The sequence below is a fragment of the Mus caroli genome, unplaced genomic scaffold (genome assembly GCF_978045245.1).
Source record: "Mus caroli unplaced genomic scaffold, Mus_caroli_1 scaffold_12, whole genome shotgun sequence".
In the NCBI taxonomy this organism is placed as follows: domain Eukaryota; kingdom Metazoa; phylum Chordata; class Mammalia; order Rodentia; family Muridae; genus Mus; species Mus caroli.
This window is the reverse complement of record NW_028227267.1, coordinates 62,101,795-62,117,160: the sequence shown is the minus strand read 5'-3', so window position 1 is coordinate 62,117,160 and position 15,366 is coordinate 62,101,795. Positions and strand designations below refer to the sequence as shown.

Here is a 15,366-nt window from a genome sequence, read left to right as displayed (position 1 = left end):
TCTTCAGCAGACTGCCCTACACCCCTAGACCATACCAACACCCTCCTCAGTACATCTATTTGCTCAGTCCTACACTCAGAGCCTTCCCCTTTCTACTGTAACCCCTCACCTCTCATCAGACACCCACACACACATACCAGGCTCTTTGACCTACCTTACCATGGCACCCCTTTCACATCTGGTTTCCTTGCTAGGGGTCTGAGCCCCGAGACACTGACTCGGCCTTCATCAACAACTTAAGCTCATTCTAAGGTGTGACTCAGCAGTTCCATCTGCAGTATGGCTATGCTATTCCAGATGGAGAAAGTGGACCAGCTGCGGTCTTTCTGGCTGTCACTTTCCCTGCGACTTCATGATTCATCTCTCCCACAGGTGTGCTTTCCCTTCCATCCCCAGGTCCTCGACCCCACTCCTGCTGCTCAAAGTCACATGTGATGCCATCTGCCAGTCTCTCAAAGCTGACCGTTAAGGACTTTGCCCCCATCCCTTCTCTGCAGTACAACTGGCCCCTAACATGAGGCTACATTGGTGGGCTCTAGCTTCCTGGCCCATGTGAAGGATACCTAGGTATTGAGAACCTGACCTTTCAAGTGCCTCTGTCAAGTATGAAAAGCAAGACAAAGGACCTGAATTTGTGATTCTGATTTTCCAAAGGTCACCGGTGAATTCCCAGGACTCTAGAGAGGGTGAGTTGGCCATCGGTAACAGGTGAAATCATGCAATCCAAGGGCCCACTTTATGTGCATAGTCCCTAAACTTTGCTTCCTTTCCTTCAAGGCTGCAGGACTGGTATACCAGGAAGATGCCAAAAGTATTTACCTGCACTTAAAACAAGGTGTGTTTTAATAGCCATGTGAGCAAGGAGGAAATTATCGCCTAGATTCAGACAAAATCAGGAGGATTTGTAACTGGTGGCGTGTGCTAAATAATGCTGAATATTGGATTGATCTCTGTAGGAGGAGATGTTCAGTAAAGCTGGTCCAAGACCAGCTGCGTTTGATGCTTTCCCAGTTTCCTAATGACAGTATAGTCAGGGCACTTACAGACACATAGGTAATATGCAAAAGGCATTTACAGACATGTAGATAATACAGGCAGAACACTTGCAGACATGTAGATGATATAGACAGGACACTTACAGACACATAAATAACGTAGGCAGAACATTTACAGACATGTAGATAATATAGACAGAGTGTTTACAGAATGTAAACAATATAGACAGGGAGTTTACAGACATATAGATGACGGTTATGAGTGTGATTATGGGGCTGGGAAGGTAGCTCGGCTGATAAAGTGCTTGTTGTAAAAGCATGATGACTGGAGTGCGATCTTCAGGACCCAAGGTTCATGCTGTAACCCTAAGGCTGGACTAGCAGAGCCCAGGCACAGTAGTTCATGCTGTAACCTCAAGGTCAGGCTAGCAGAGGCCAGGTACAGTGGTTCATGCTGTAACCTCAGGGTCAGGCTAGCAGAGCCCAGGTATAGCGGTTCATGCTGTAACCCAGGGTCAGGTTAGCAAAGCCCAGGTACAGTGGTTCATGCTGTAACCCAGGGTCAGATTAGCAGAGCCCAGGTATAGTGGTTCATGTTGTAACCCCAGGACTGGCTGGCAGAGCCCAGGTACAGTGGTTCATACTGTAACCTCAGGGTCAAGCTAGCAGAGCTCAGGTATAGCAGTTCATGTTATAACCCCAGTGCCAAAGTAGCAGAGCCCAGGCACAGAGGTTCATGCTGTAACCCCAAGGCTAGGCTAGCAGAGCCCAGGTATAGTGTTTCATGCTGTAACCCCAGGACTGGCTGGCAGAACCCAGGCACAGTGGTTCATGCTGTAACCCCAGTGCCAGAATAGCAGAACCCAGGTACAGTGGCTTACATTAAAATCTCAGTGCCAGTCCACATAAATCAGCAAGCTCCAAGCCATTGAGACACTGTGACCACCCCTTCCAAAAAAAAAAAAAAAGATGGCTGACAGCTGAGGACCAACACCTAAAGTTGACCTCTGTCCTCCACACATTGAACATACATGGGTCTGCATACATAATAGCACACGTGTATGCACACACTACACACAGTGATCTTAGAATGACTAATTAGAATTCAAATCAGCTCACTGATGGATTCCAACAAGGAAAATCCATCAAAGACAATATTGAGAGCCAGCAGTGGTTGACACCGGCCAATAACGTCAGCAACCACAGAGGTTAATGCAAGAGGACCGAGTGTTCAAGACCACTCTAGGGTCCAGAGCTTCTGAGAAGACCTTCTCACAAACAAACCAACAGATGAACAATGTTCAGAGAAGTTATGGAGAAAAATGTCAATCGGTTCTATCTGAAGTTCAAAGTGAGAAGAAACTGTGAGTCATTTTGAGGAATGTCCATGGGGGAGTGGAAGATGGAGAAAAGCAAGGAAAAAGTTACAAAAAAATTAAAGAGCTGTAGGAATGGAGGGAAGTTTCCAAAGTACGTTAGGGGCAGGAGTAGGGAGGTGCTGTTCCGATCTTGGTCAGAGATGTCCATCATTGTGGTAACTCTTTAAATGACTGTATTTGTTCACATACTCTTTTCTATATTTGTTACTAATTTTTTTAAAGGGATACTTTTAAAGCCTTAAAGGGCAGGAAATCTCAAATCCCAGAGTAACCTAGTCAGGCAGAGCATTTGATTGACAATCTGAGCCACAAGAGTCAATCCTCTCTTGGCATGCTCCTCCATGCATCTCAGGTCCTGACTGGCGACCCTGCAGAGCTTGAGGGGGTGTTCTCTCAGAGGAGTCAGGCAATCAGGAGTAGTTGGGGGGCCCACAACCCCACATGATGTGAGGAGCCTGCTTTCCCCTGCTTTCGTATTGGATCATAACAAATGAAGGGTTTAGGAGCAGCCACAGGTGGCAGCTGACAGCTGTTTTCAAACCCTCCAAGCTGTTATTTGGCAGAGGAATCTGGCCTGGTCTCTGAAGTGCCAGATGCCAGGGTGGCCACTAGCTGAATCCACTGTGCGGCTGGTCCTGGATAAATAACGTAACTTCCTAATAAGAGAATGCCGGTATGAAGTCCTGAGCTCCTGTCCCAGACAAGGCTCAGACCTCCTCTTTAGGCCATTGCAAAGGGTACCACAGAAGAGTAAGGCAGCTCAAATAATCCCTGAAGTCCCCTCACCTCCCATCCATGAGATGAGACTGCAATCTTTGTACATTGTGTGCACAAAGAAAGACAGACGCTGACTCCAGAACCAGAGCCTTGTTTTTAAATACAAAGCACCAAGTCTTCTTGGTAGCAAAATTGTTTGTTTGTTTGTTTGTTTGTTTGTTTAATCAGTGAGTGGTGCTGTATTTCTATTATTCCAATGATAACATGGTCTGAGACACCACTGCTGCTCAAGAGCATAGGTTGTCCAGATCGTTGCAGGATGCTGTGTTCAATCTCTGGACTATCTGCAGGAGTGTGATCCAGATTCATAAGGCTTACCAGAAACAGAAGCTGAGACCAGCTTGCTCTCTCCTGCCCTCTGCTGGGCATCCCCTCCATCTCTTATTTGTGCAGGACGCTGATGGTACCTGATTCGGATGGTGCAAATCAAGAGCATCTGTCCCCATGAGATACATCCATCTGAGTGAGGCCTTTACAACGTTCTAGACAATGACAAACTTTCAGATAAGGGTTTGGAGAAAGCTCAACATTCAAATTGACAAGATCCTGCTCAGAAGTGAGTGGTGGTTTTGTGGGAAATTCACAGCTCACAGCTCATGTGCTATGGAAGAGCTTGGAGCCAACCTATAAAAATGTGGACATTTTATCTAGAACTCTAGATTTTTAATACCATATTAGTGAATGTTCATGACATCTTAAAATATAGAAGTGGTTTGTACAACTGTAGTCCTGTTACAAGACATGGCAATGTGGGTCCTGCCAAGTGACAGCAAAGCCAGTCACCACCATAGCCTTTTAAGGCACAACTCAAAAGGGACACACAGAACACACAGAAGTAAATCCATAGACCTCCAGGATAGTTGCAGCTCCTCAATACCCAGAGTCCTTCAAGACCTATGGCTGTCCCGGGGAGGCAAGGTCCAAGTCCTAGGGAGAGACAGGCATGTCATCTCCTAATGAGGCCTCACTGTGCCTGCAGGACCATCTTTGGTATACTCTCCAATGGAGAATGACCCAGCCTGAGGAATTCCACAGATAGGACACAGGTTGAAACTGTTCACAGTGGCCAGGTGAAGGCTCTTCCAAAGGTCCTGAGTTCAATTCCCAGCAACTGCATGGTGGCTCACAACCATCTGTAATGAGATCTGATGCCCTCTTCTGGTGTGTCTGAAGACAACTACAGTGTACTTATGAATAATAAATAAATCTTTAAATAAAAAAGTGTGGAGTAGAGAAACCCTGTTGAGAAGGATTGGGAGGAAATGCCACTGCCTTTGTCCTGTCCCATGTCATCTAGCGCCTTCAGTGCAGCTCACTGGCTTACTCTGTAAGCTTGGCTTCCCTGTGGCAGCACATTGCCTCATTGCTGGAGCGGACATGCCACATCTTTAGGATGGCCACGATATGGAGTCATCTTGCCTGACATCCTTAGACATGTCACCTGCCCTATTTAGGCTGGCACTGGAATTTATAGCCTCTGCTTTGGTCTTATTCCTCACTTTCCAGTGGACAGATGGTGACCCAGAGGAGAGACATGTCACGCAGAATAAAGGGCTGTATCCTAAAGGGCAAATGTGCAAATACTACTTGCCTCTTTTCCCTGTCTCCTCTCCCACATGACTGGTTTCCTGTGATGGGGTGAGATGACAGGGTCCCATCTGGTTAAGGGAGTGAGCTAAGCTTGGGGAGAGAATCAAAGGCAAGAAGAGGACACTGTCTGGAATTGCCCAGAGCGAGTCCTGTTCCTACCTACGCATGCTCCCTCTGCACCCTCTGCCCTCCAGCAGAGAGGCAAATGACTTTCTCTATGGGTCATTGCCCACGGAGAACCGCACCATGTATGGGTGTGCGCATGCTTGCAAGCGAGGGTTCATTGTATGTGGAGGTCAGGAGACAACTTTTGGGAGTTGAGTCTTGTCTTCTACCTTGCTTCGAGACAGGATCTCTCTTGCTGTTTCTGCTGTTGGATGGTACTGCTGGCTGGCTCTCTTCTCTCTCTCATTTTACTTGGGGGCACTGGGATTACAGGTGCCTGTTACTGTATCTGACTTTTTTTTTCCTGTTGCTTTACATAAGCTCTGAATACAAACTCGCATCATCTGGCTTGTGTGGCAAAGTGCTTTTAACTCCCCTAGCCCCCAACTCCAGGGGCTGTAGAATAGGGCAGATGTAAGAAGGAACATAGTAATGACTTTGGAGAATTCTTTTCCAGCCTTAAATATTAACACCTACTCACCAGGTCTGAGAACCAGAGAAAGCTACATGGCTTTCCAGAATGAACAATTATTTCTCAGGGCTGCCATTCCATGACTGGTCACAAATGTCGAAAACTCTGAGTCAGGACCAGTCAGAGCATGCCAATGGTAAGGCCCTATCTTGTGTTGTGTGGTCCAGGTGCAATGCAGCCATAACTTTTGTGTGTGTGGTGGTGGGAGAAGGGGAACCACAGTTCTAACAGTTCATACAGCTGTGAAATCAGAAAGGAAAAAGTAACCCGTGTAAGATGGAGGTACCTGCAATTCAATGCACCTCTATTTCAGCATCCAGCTGTAGGCTAGGGAGCCTCCACCCCTCGCTGGAGTCACTGACAACTGGTGGTTGCTAGGAGAGGACAAGTCATTTTTCATTAGGAGTGTGGTCCTAAAGACCATGTTCTCACAGATAAGCCCACCCACACCCATGCATATATGAGCAACACTAGTGAATTTTTTTTAAAGGACATGAAGTTGCAAAGTAGACATGGGAGGGGATCTGGGAGGAACTGGAGAAGTGGAGGGCAGGTGTGACAGAAATAAATTGTATGCATGTATGAAAATTCTCAAGGAATAAACTGAAGTATAGTTTTAAAAAAGAATTCAAATAATTTCATGGCCTAGAGAAGAAAACCCTGTCTCTCTATAAACACTTAGTAACACTACAGTGTGTGCTGTGATGAAGCGGTGAAACTTGGAACCAACCAACGCCAACCTGGAGCCCTCTGGTCACCAGGGGAAGTCTTCACATTTGAAGCTTCATTCCAGCTACTGGGTTGCCCCTACAAGTTCATGTGCTGAAAGCTTGGTCCATGAGATACTACTGAAGCTCTATGAGGGACTCCACCGTCATGAATGGACTGATGGGTCTCACAGGAGTTTTCCCAAGAGTAGGTTGTCAGAAAGCCTGCCCTGCCTCATGCCTGGTCCCTTCTGCAATGCTGCCATTTCCCTTTCCTCTTCTTTGTGTTGTGATGCACTTAAGAGGGCCGTTGCTAGGAGGCTAGCACCATGACACCTGGCCAAGTCACGAAGCAAAACCAAGCAAATCTTTTGCATATAAATTATCCAGTTTCAAGTTAGATTACAGCAACAGAGAACAGACTATCATTACCAGCCCTGAGTCCAGGCAGCCCAGTTAAGAATTTGAGGTAGACATGAAATCAAATTGCAGATGTTAGTGGTTTTTTTATCATGGCCTTTCAGCTTCTGGTTCTGGGAGTCTTGGGTGATAATCGCTTTTCATTTGTTCCTCTTCCTCTGCTTGGACCCAGAAGTGACTGAAAGGTATCACTTGTTACATGTTAACCCTCTGAAAATCACTATGCACATGCCACTATAGAGGCTGAGCCCTAGAAGACAAACATAGAGAAGTCCTGCAAGCACACACAGCTCTACTCAAATGATAAGGTTTTGTTGTGGTTTACAGAACACTCCTCCAGAACACTGTGTCCAAGGCTGAATGTGTCACGACAGAAATGACAGGAGGATGCATGCTGAGTCTTGCCTGTGCTGGGCTCCCAGGTGCCAGGCAAAGAGCGCTCACTAAGCACAGCTTTAGAGAACTTGCTTGGGCTAGATGGATGGAGACTGATGTTAGGTCTGGAATCTAAGCTTCTAACTTTATAACTTCTGGTTGTAGCTTGTTGTTTTGTTTTACTTTAAAACCAAAAGGTCACCTATCTACTCTAGTATGACCATATTCAATTTTGGGATGTTATCCATATTCTGCGTTCAAAGAAAAAGAAGACTTCAGTATCATGTCCAAGGACATGCTGGGAGGCTGCATTATCTCTCCCCCTTATACCTTCCCAACTCAGAGAAAGAAGGGCACCCCCCTTACACACGAGGGTGCTTCCACTTTGTGTTTAGCTGGAGACTGGAGTCTTGCAGCGTGGGTTACAGGATCTCTTCCTGGGAGTGGTGGCGGGGACAGGACCACTAACTAACAAGCAGCAGTTAAAAGGCTCTCTAATACCCACACTTCCAGAGAGAGTTTAAACAGCAAAACATAAAAAGATCCTGGATGGGTTCAACTACAGCCTACACCTACTGTTGTCAAAACCTTGCCAATTTGGTAAGCACAAGCACCATGTCACGCCTGCCTTGCCCAGGCATCTGACCTCACAACAAAGGTAAGAAATGAGAGAGCTAAAATTACTCACAAGTGCCTACAGCAGCTTGTGAAGTTGAGCGATTAGGCAGGCCTCCTCTGCATAGAGAGCACAGCCAGGAAACTGGAAAGAGATGCAGGGGACTCTCATACACACAGAAGTGATCAAAGCGGTAACTCATAAGCATAGAACAATCTGGAACTTCCTTATCAAACACTTAGGACACAAGCCAGCAGCAAAAACAGACGGCTTTGATGATGGCAGTCTGATTCCTGAACTATGTATGTCCTTAAAAGAAAAGGTCTCTGCTTTTCCCTGAGACCAACTGAACTGGAAAAACATAAAACAGGGGCAGAGAGGCGGGGGTACAGCTTTAGGCATGGAACAGCTAAAATGGTGAGGGAGGAGAGCCAGGTATGCAAGCCTGAGAATTCAGAAGAGGCCCGGATAATGCTAAACCTGTGAGCGGAGTTTTGAACTACTTACCCTCAAATATAAGTTGAGCATCTGACACTGAAGGGATAGCCTTCAAAAGCTCCCCCATGTGTGTTCAAGGTCTGTAGATGCAGAGGCCGAGGGGACACAGGTAATGCTAGCAGCAAAGCCTCCCACTGAGGTGTCTCTAGCCAAGGACTAAAGGAGCCAAAGCTTTAAAGCAATGTCTACAGGGATTACACAGGGGGGCTTGTGGAAATGGGCAGCCCCGCCTTCAGTTCAAACTTCTCCATGCTCAGATCTGACAAAACGAGGCCACTCTTGCAGGCCCCACAGCAGAACCTGAGGTGGGTGGGGCTGTGGTCCAATGCTCACCTCAAATACACGAGATCTCGAGTTCACAGAAAGAACCTATGATAAATGAGCTTTTACAGCACAATTAGCCTTAAACAGGATTGGAGGTGGGGGCTGCTCTCTTTTATAGAAAACAAGTTCTAAGAATTCATATATCAATGTCCTTTCTGACAAAAATGATACTTTATTATAATTTTTTTAAATCACAGAACTCCAGTCTAAATATCACTCTCTCTCTCTCTCACACACACACACACACACACACTCTCTCTCTCTCACATACACACACACACACACACACATTCACACTCACTGATCTCTGGTGCTGACTTTCATACCCCTCAAACTGGCTCTCCTCAAATTGGCTAACAAGCTATGCCTCAGGGAATTTTCCAGTTTAACTCATACTAAACTTGGGATACCAGGGATCAAGGGTCTGGTTTTGTGCATACGTCAGTGATGACAGCTGGTACATCTGCTGAAGAAATCATTTCTGCTGGCTCAGCACCGCAGAGCTGTGGGCACTGTGTGGTGTGCTAGAATATGGATCTGCATGCCAGTCACAACCCTGCCAGCTTTTCTCTCTCTCCTCTCACTGTTCTGTTGAGTCTCTTCAGGGGCTCCCTTAAACACTAACAAAAAGGTTATCTATCTACTGGGTAGCAGGTGGCTCAGACCAGTACCAATGCTACATGCATGTGAAGTCACTAAGCTTACAACTCTGGAGTTACAATTCAACATAAATACTATTCCAAAGTAAGGAAACGGATGCCTTGCCTGGCTAGGGAAAATGCTTGATTCTTTCTAAAGCTTGCAATCCATGGTGGACTTTTGTTTCATGATACACTCCAGACAATCATGAGGCAATCTGTGTCACTCTCACAACTAGCACAGCACCCTTTCCTGTCTCCCTCCACACACAGAAACAGCTTCAGAGCCTAGCTGTCACATCTGCGGCTTGGATCACCTGTGATTTCAGGTGACTTGTTCCCAAGCTTAGTTAAGATCAACTATGTATGTATGATGCTGAGATGGGGCCCTCACCTCACAGTAGTGAGAACAGAACCCTCAGAACAAGCTAAGAGCTGGGCCAGCTACTCTGACGCCAGCAAGAGAGAACTTGCCAAATACTGAAATGCAAGTTAAGTAAGCACTGCTGCTGCCTTCAAACCCACGTCCCTTTCTTCTAGTCAGGAAACCGTCGTCAGGAGGGCCCTGGCCTGAGAAAGCCAGGCTTCTTCACAGAAGTAGATATTTTAGAGATAGGAAATGCATTTTACGACGTCTGTTCCCAGGATAGACCACAGCCACAGAAGCACTTTCCAGAGTCGGTCTGCTCCAATGTCTATCTCAAAGACAAAGGCAGCCAGCCTTCATGAGGTACTGACGAATGTTCTGCCAAAAATATTCTCCTTTCCCTAAACTTTTAAGTTGTCTTCAAGCTCAACTATATTATACATCTGTTCTTTTCATCAGCAAAAAGGTGACTTTTTTTTTAAACTCCAAAAACCAATGATGTCTATGTAGAATGAAGGTAGAATTTTGGTTGGTTGGTTTCTGTAATTCAGAACCTAGATGAAATCAAAAGCTCTGCAATGGTCTGCACATTCATGTCTTCCCAGGGTCTGTTGCTCGGCTCACATGAACTCATCGGAATCGTTACCATCCTGCAGGAGACAAAAGAGACCGTGAAGGCCTTGAGCCCGCCAGACAGTCATAATAATCATGCTCTCCGCTGCCCTGTCTCAGTCCTAACCTCGGGGTGCAGGGCTGCGGAAAGCAGCAGGTGGATGACTGAGCTCGCCGCTGCCTGCTGCCATTAGCTCTTATATGACCCAGGAGAGCAGACACAACCTCCCAGTCCCTCAGGTTACTTTAACTTCCAAGTTATAATGTAAAGCCCACCCCAACTGGTAGATTGTGGGACGAAATGGTGACTCTGCTAAAGAATGATTTATGCTAATCATTTAGCATAAATCCTGAACTTTGAAAACAGAGTGACTGAGAGAGGGCTATGGAGCCTGTTCTGTTCTCCTGGAGTGACTTTACTCTCTGAACACAGCTCATGTTATATCAGATCATGAAACACACACACACACACACACACAGTTTTAGAAAAGGATCAATCCTCCACAAGTATTCTATATGAACAGTGTCCTGCTTCCTTATGCCAATAACACCGTCATATATAAAATATCTGTGCCCTAAATCTCAGTATTTTGAACCTTGTGGTTTCCCTAGATTTGTGATTTCACATGATGAAAGCTGATTGTTTTCCTTCCTTTTTTTTTTAATAGGCAAAGCCCTTAAGAAGCCAAACATGGGCTTGTAATAAAGCTAGCCAGCTTGGCCTCTTCCATAACACAGCACATGGGTAAAGGGGCAATCTTAGTGCACAGCTGATACGCCCCAGCTGCCTTACTGCAGCACACACTGGCAAGACTCTTTCCTGGCACAGTGGCTGGCTTGAGCAACACTGGTCACTGCCTGGTTCGATTTCTATCTATTGTTGTTTAACACCAGTACTACCAGAGGCAGGGACAGGACTTGGGGTTCTTTTTCTTTTAAGGACCCTTGTTGGAAATGGTAGGAAGGCAGTAGGTGAGGGTAGAAAACGGTAGTTTCTATAAAGGCTGTTTTTCTCTAGCTTCATTCAGTGGCTCTCTCTCTGCTGCTCCTCTTCCCCTATCTTCTTAAAAAATAATTATTGCCGGGCGTGGTGGCGCAATAATCCCAGTACTTTAATCCCAGCACTTGGGAGGCAGAGGCAGGCGAATTTCTGAGTTCGAGGCCAGCCTGGTCTACAGAGTGAGTTCCAGGACAGCCAGGGCTACACAGAGAAACCCTGTCTTGAGAAAAAACAAAAAACAAAAAGAAAAAAATTAATTATTTTAGGAGCTAGAAAGATGGTACAGTGGTTTAAAGCACTTGCTATTCATGCAGAAGACGCAGGTTCAATTCCCGGAACCTGTATGGTGGCTCATAACCATCCAGAATCCCAGTTCAAGGGGATCCAACATCTTCTAGCCTCTAGGGCACTGAACGCATGTGCCGCACTACCACACATGCACAAAACACCTACACAAAAAATAATAAATTAAATTAATTTAAAAATACATTTTAGTGTATGTGTACCATATGTATGCAAAAACCCATGGGAAGTCAGGAGGGAACTGGATCCCCTGGAACTGGAGTCTTAAAGAGATGTAAGCTGCCATGTGGGTGCCAGGAACAGAGCCCAGGTCTACTGGAAGAGCAGAAAGCTCTGCTTACTACAGAACCATGCCCCCAACCCATGTGCTGCTCTTTTATTAGCACAATGGGAAATGCTGTGCCCGGGTAGTAGGACTGCCTTAGAGTCCTAAACTTTAGGAACAGCACCAGAAACATCCATGTCAGCTTCTGTACACTGCCAGTGAGGACAGACAACAGTAAGGCCACCCAGCTGGTAACAGGGACAGTGTACACTCCACACAGGGGCCACTCACTGGATGTGTGGGCAGGTGATCTGGCACCACAGGAATGTTTAACTGTGTGTCTGCGGTTTGGGACTGTCCTTGGACAACTATCACATTTCAGATTCCCAGTCCTCTACTACTCAGCTTATAGACAGGCCTCTTGTTGCCTGGTGCTAACTGATGAGCAAGAAGAAAGCAACAACAATGATATATGCCTCCAAGCACACATAAAAAAAGGACTAAAAATTACAGATCAAAGCGGTTATGCTCAATGGAAAACTAAGCATTCTGATGAGCATCTAGCTCGTCTCAGACAGAGACCAGTACCCTTCCTGATGAGCTTGTACAGTCCTATCTCACGTAAGCCTCAGTCTCTGGATGAAGATCAAGGGTGCACACTACAAATCAGGTTGTACAACACAAGACAGTAACGGAGCAGAAAATGTTCCAAAGAGACTGAAGCTTTTCCATTGGAGCACCTCACGCAGAGCATCAAGTAACAGAGCAGGGGGGAGGAGGGGCGTTTGTCTCACACCCAACACTGTAGTCTTGGGACTCTTAATTACAGCATCTGTGCACACCCATGCATGGCTGGTCCTTTGCATCTGTGGGGTCTATTTCTGCAGATCCAACCACACACAGAGAGCACTTAGGAATCCCACAAACACTCTTTTTTTTCTTGTCAGCATTTTGTAAGCACTACAGTGTGACAACTATCTGCACCTGCATTTTTACTGTATTTGGTGATAATAATCAGAATAAATCACATGGGGAGATAAAACATGAGTTACATGAGAATAATTTTCTATTTCATGAGGGTTTTGGCCAGGCAGTGGTGGCACATGCCTTTAATCCCAGCACTTGGGAGGCAGAGGCAGGTGGATTTCTGAGTTCAAGGCCAGCCTGGTCTACAAAGTGAGTTCCAGGACAGCCAGGGCTACACAGAGAAACCCTGTCTTGAGAGAAAAAAAAAAAAGAGGGTTTTGATCATCTACATATTTCACATTTTAGTATTCCTAGGGCCTTGGAACCAATGCCTCAAAAATTTCAAGAAATGGTATGTGCAAATGTATGTGTGTGTGTACATGCACAGGCATACATATGAGCGTGTGTACATACGCACATATGTGTTTCCAATTCTAAAAGAACATGTAAAGCTCTTAAAGATCCACTGTGGGAACAACAGGTACAAGGTTGAAACACAGGCCAGATTTCTGGTGGAAAGCCACTTCTAAATAAAGTTTCAAAAAGTTTTCAGTCAGCACAGCAGAGACAGGAGCATTAGTTTTTACTGAATTTAACTTGGAATCTATCACAGGCCTCTGCTAAGGTTAAAATGTTCTGAATTTCTGGAAAGCCAAGAATAATATGCAGAGGGCTAAACAAACTCAGGACTCCAAGTAAGGACCAATGACAATTACCTATGACACGACCAAGTCTAGGATGAGGGCACACCCTTGTTTATAGGTGATGACAACCTCATGAGGTAATGTCTCTACACAGAGCAATAATCCCCCTAGAAAGGCTAAAAATGTAGTAGGCTCAATCCAGGGACAGTTTAAATCTCCTGACTTCATATTCAGTCCTGATGAACTACACAGAGTTATTTTGGAAATTTTCAGAAATAATTTACACAGCCCCATCTTGATTCATAAAGGAGCCTCAAAATTTTAGCTCTTCACAGATGTGGTAGTCAAGATGTGTTCTTACCCGTTCCTGGATGGGCACTGGACATGAGCAGCGTCTAAAATCCTACGGACTCCAATCATACACTTAGCTTGGAATCTGAGTAGACAACCTTAGGGGGGACTGAGCCACTTAGCAGAGCTTTCTGTAGTAATGAAGAAATGGCTCCTTATCTCTGCTGAAACAGTAGCCACCGGGCCACACAAAGCTGATATGGCTGAAGAACACAGGCTTCAACCTTAATTTTCATTTAGACAGCATTTGCAATTCATGTCTAGCATATCTGATGATGCAATCTAAAGCATACATTCTAAAAGCTGTATTGTGAAAGAGCCTGAGCCAAATATGCTGGTGCCTGCTTGTAACCCAAGCACATGGGAAACAGGGGCGGTGAGACTGTGAATCTGAGACCACGCTGGGTAAGGGGAGGCTCATGGCAGCCTGAGCAACAAAAGGAAAACCTGTCTCAAAAACAAAACGAAACCCTGAAACATGTCAACACTTATTCCAAGTCCTAACAAGTATGACAAGAATCAGTGCTGGTATTTAGACATATGGTCTCGTATTTGGTACATTTATTTTTAATTGAAAGGGGTAGTTCCGACTCTGTTTAACTATATTGTGAAGTCTACAGCACCATTAATAGAGGATTTTAATAAATAGAAATTTATTAATTTCCTTTTTTTTTTTTCAAAGCCTGGAAATGGAATAGGAACTAAGAAAGGAGAAAAAAAATGGACTACAGTTCTGTGCCACAGTCTGGGTCTGGAAATGTCCCCAAAGGCCACATGCTGAAGGCCTGTTGTCTAGTCCGTGCTCTGGGAGATAGAACATTTAAAAATGGTGTCCAGAGTGAAGAGAGTCAGGTTTCCGAGGAGGCACGGTCTTCCCAGGTGCTGGGCCTCCTGCCTTCCCCCTCACCTTTCTGCTCCCAGCTGCTGTAAGACGAGCCGCTCACCTTCTCCTGGGTTCCCATCACTATGCTGCCTTAATACTGGACCCAAAGCAGCAGGGCAACTGACCATAGCCCCAAATCTCTAAAATCCCAAGTCAAAATAAAGCTCCTTTCTTCCTAAATTGATTATCTCAGGCACTGTGCTGGAGTAAGGGAAAGCTGACTGGCGCACCATGTAATACTAATAGGCCTGCCCTTCACAGCACGTTAGCTATCCGACCCTTTCTTTAAAGTGACCATATAAAAGCAAACACAAGACCATGGGGCAGGATGCTAATGCCTGCCTGCCAGACACACACACACAAACACACACACACACACACACACACACACACTCTCTCTCAGCCTCCTCTTTCATACTAGCTGCCAATCATGGTAAGCAATCTGCAACACTACGACAGTCAATAACTCAACTACTGAAGACTCTGTTAAATATTCAAGGCACAACAGTAGAGCAAGAAACGTGAACATACTTGATTTGAGGACATATTCTCAACTTTCATGAGTGATGAGTAGCTCCTAGAAGAAAAGAAAATAGTCAAATTGAGGTTATTTCTCCATAAGCATTTTGTGGGTGATTAGCACCCTAAAACCCAAATGAGGTTACTATGTCAACAAGCTCTCCCAGACAGTCACCACGTTGGTGGAAGGCTCGGTGGGCTAACTGTTCCCACTCTGAAGACAGCAGCACACAAGCGTGCCCTTCTGAAGGACACATTTCCTCTGTACTCCCTATTAACCCAAATTGCCCCAACACCTTTTGAGATTTCTAAAAGATAGTTTCAGACTTCTGGTCTGTATCTGACTCAAAATCTATTCCCCTACGGAAACAAACACATTGAGTTCTCCTGTTGCCTAGAACAGCATCACCGTCCATTCCATTGAAAACCTAGGAGCCATTCTCAGCCCTTGCTCTTCAACCCAAACTACCATCAAACCATGACTTTACCAGTGAATTTCC

The 15,366-nt window shown here is 45.5% G+C and overlaps 1 protein-coding gene across 1 annotated transcript in view; it reads right to left on the bottom strand.

Annotated features, from left to right (window-relative positions):
- Nucleotides 1-6,454: 6,454 nt before the first annotated feature.
- Nucleotides 6,455-15,366, bottom strand: part of Ccdc25 (coiled-coil domain containing 25) — a 31,762-nt gene continuing 22,850 nt past the window's right edge. Inside the window, exons 8-9 of the mRNA XM_021181744.3 lie at nt 14,879-14,924; nt 6,455-9,973 (exon numbers count right to left, since the gene is read on the bottom strand). Coding sequence (XP_021037403.1) covers nt 9,944-9,973; nt 14,879-14,924 — 76 coding nt within the window. The 3' untranslated portion in view covers nt 6,455-9,943. The remainder of the gene's footprint in view (nt 9,974-14,878; nt 14,925-15,366) is intronic.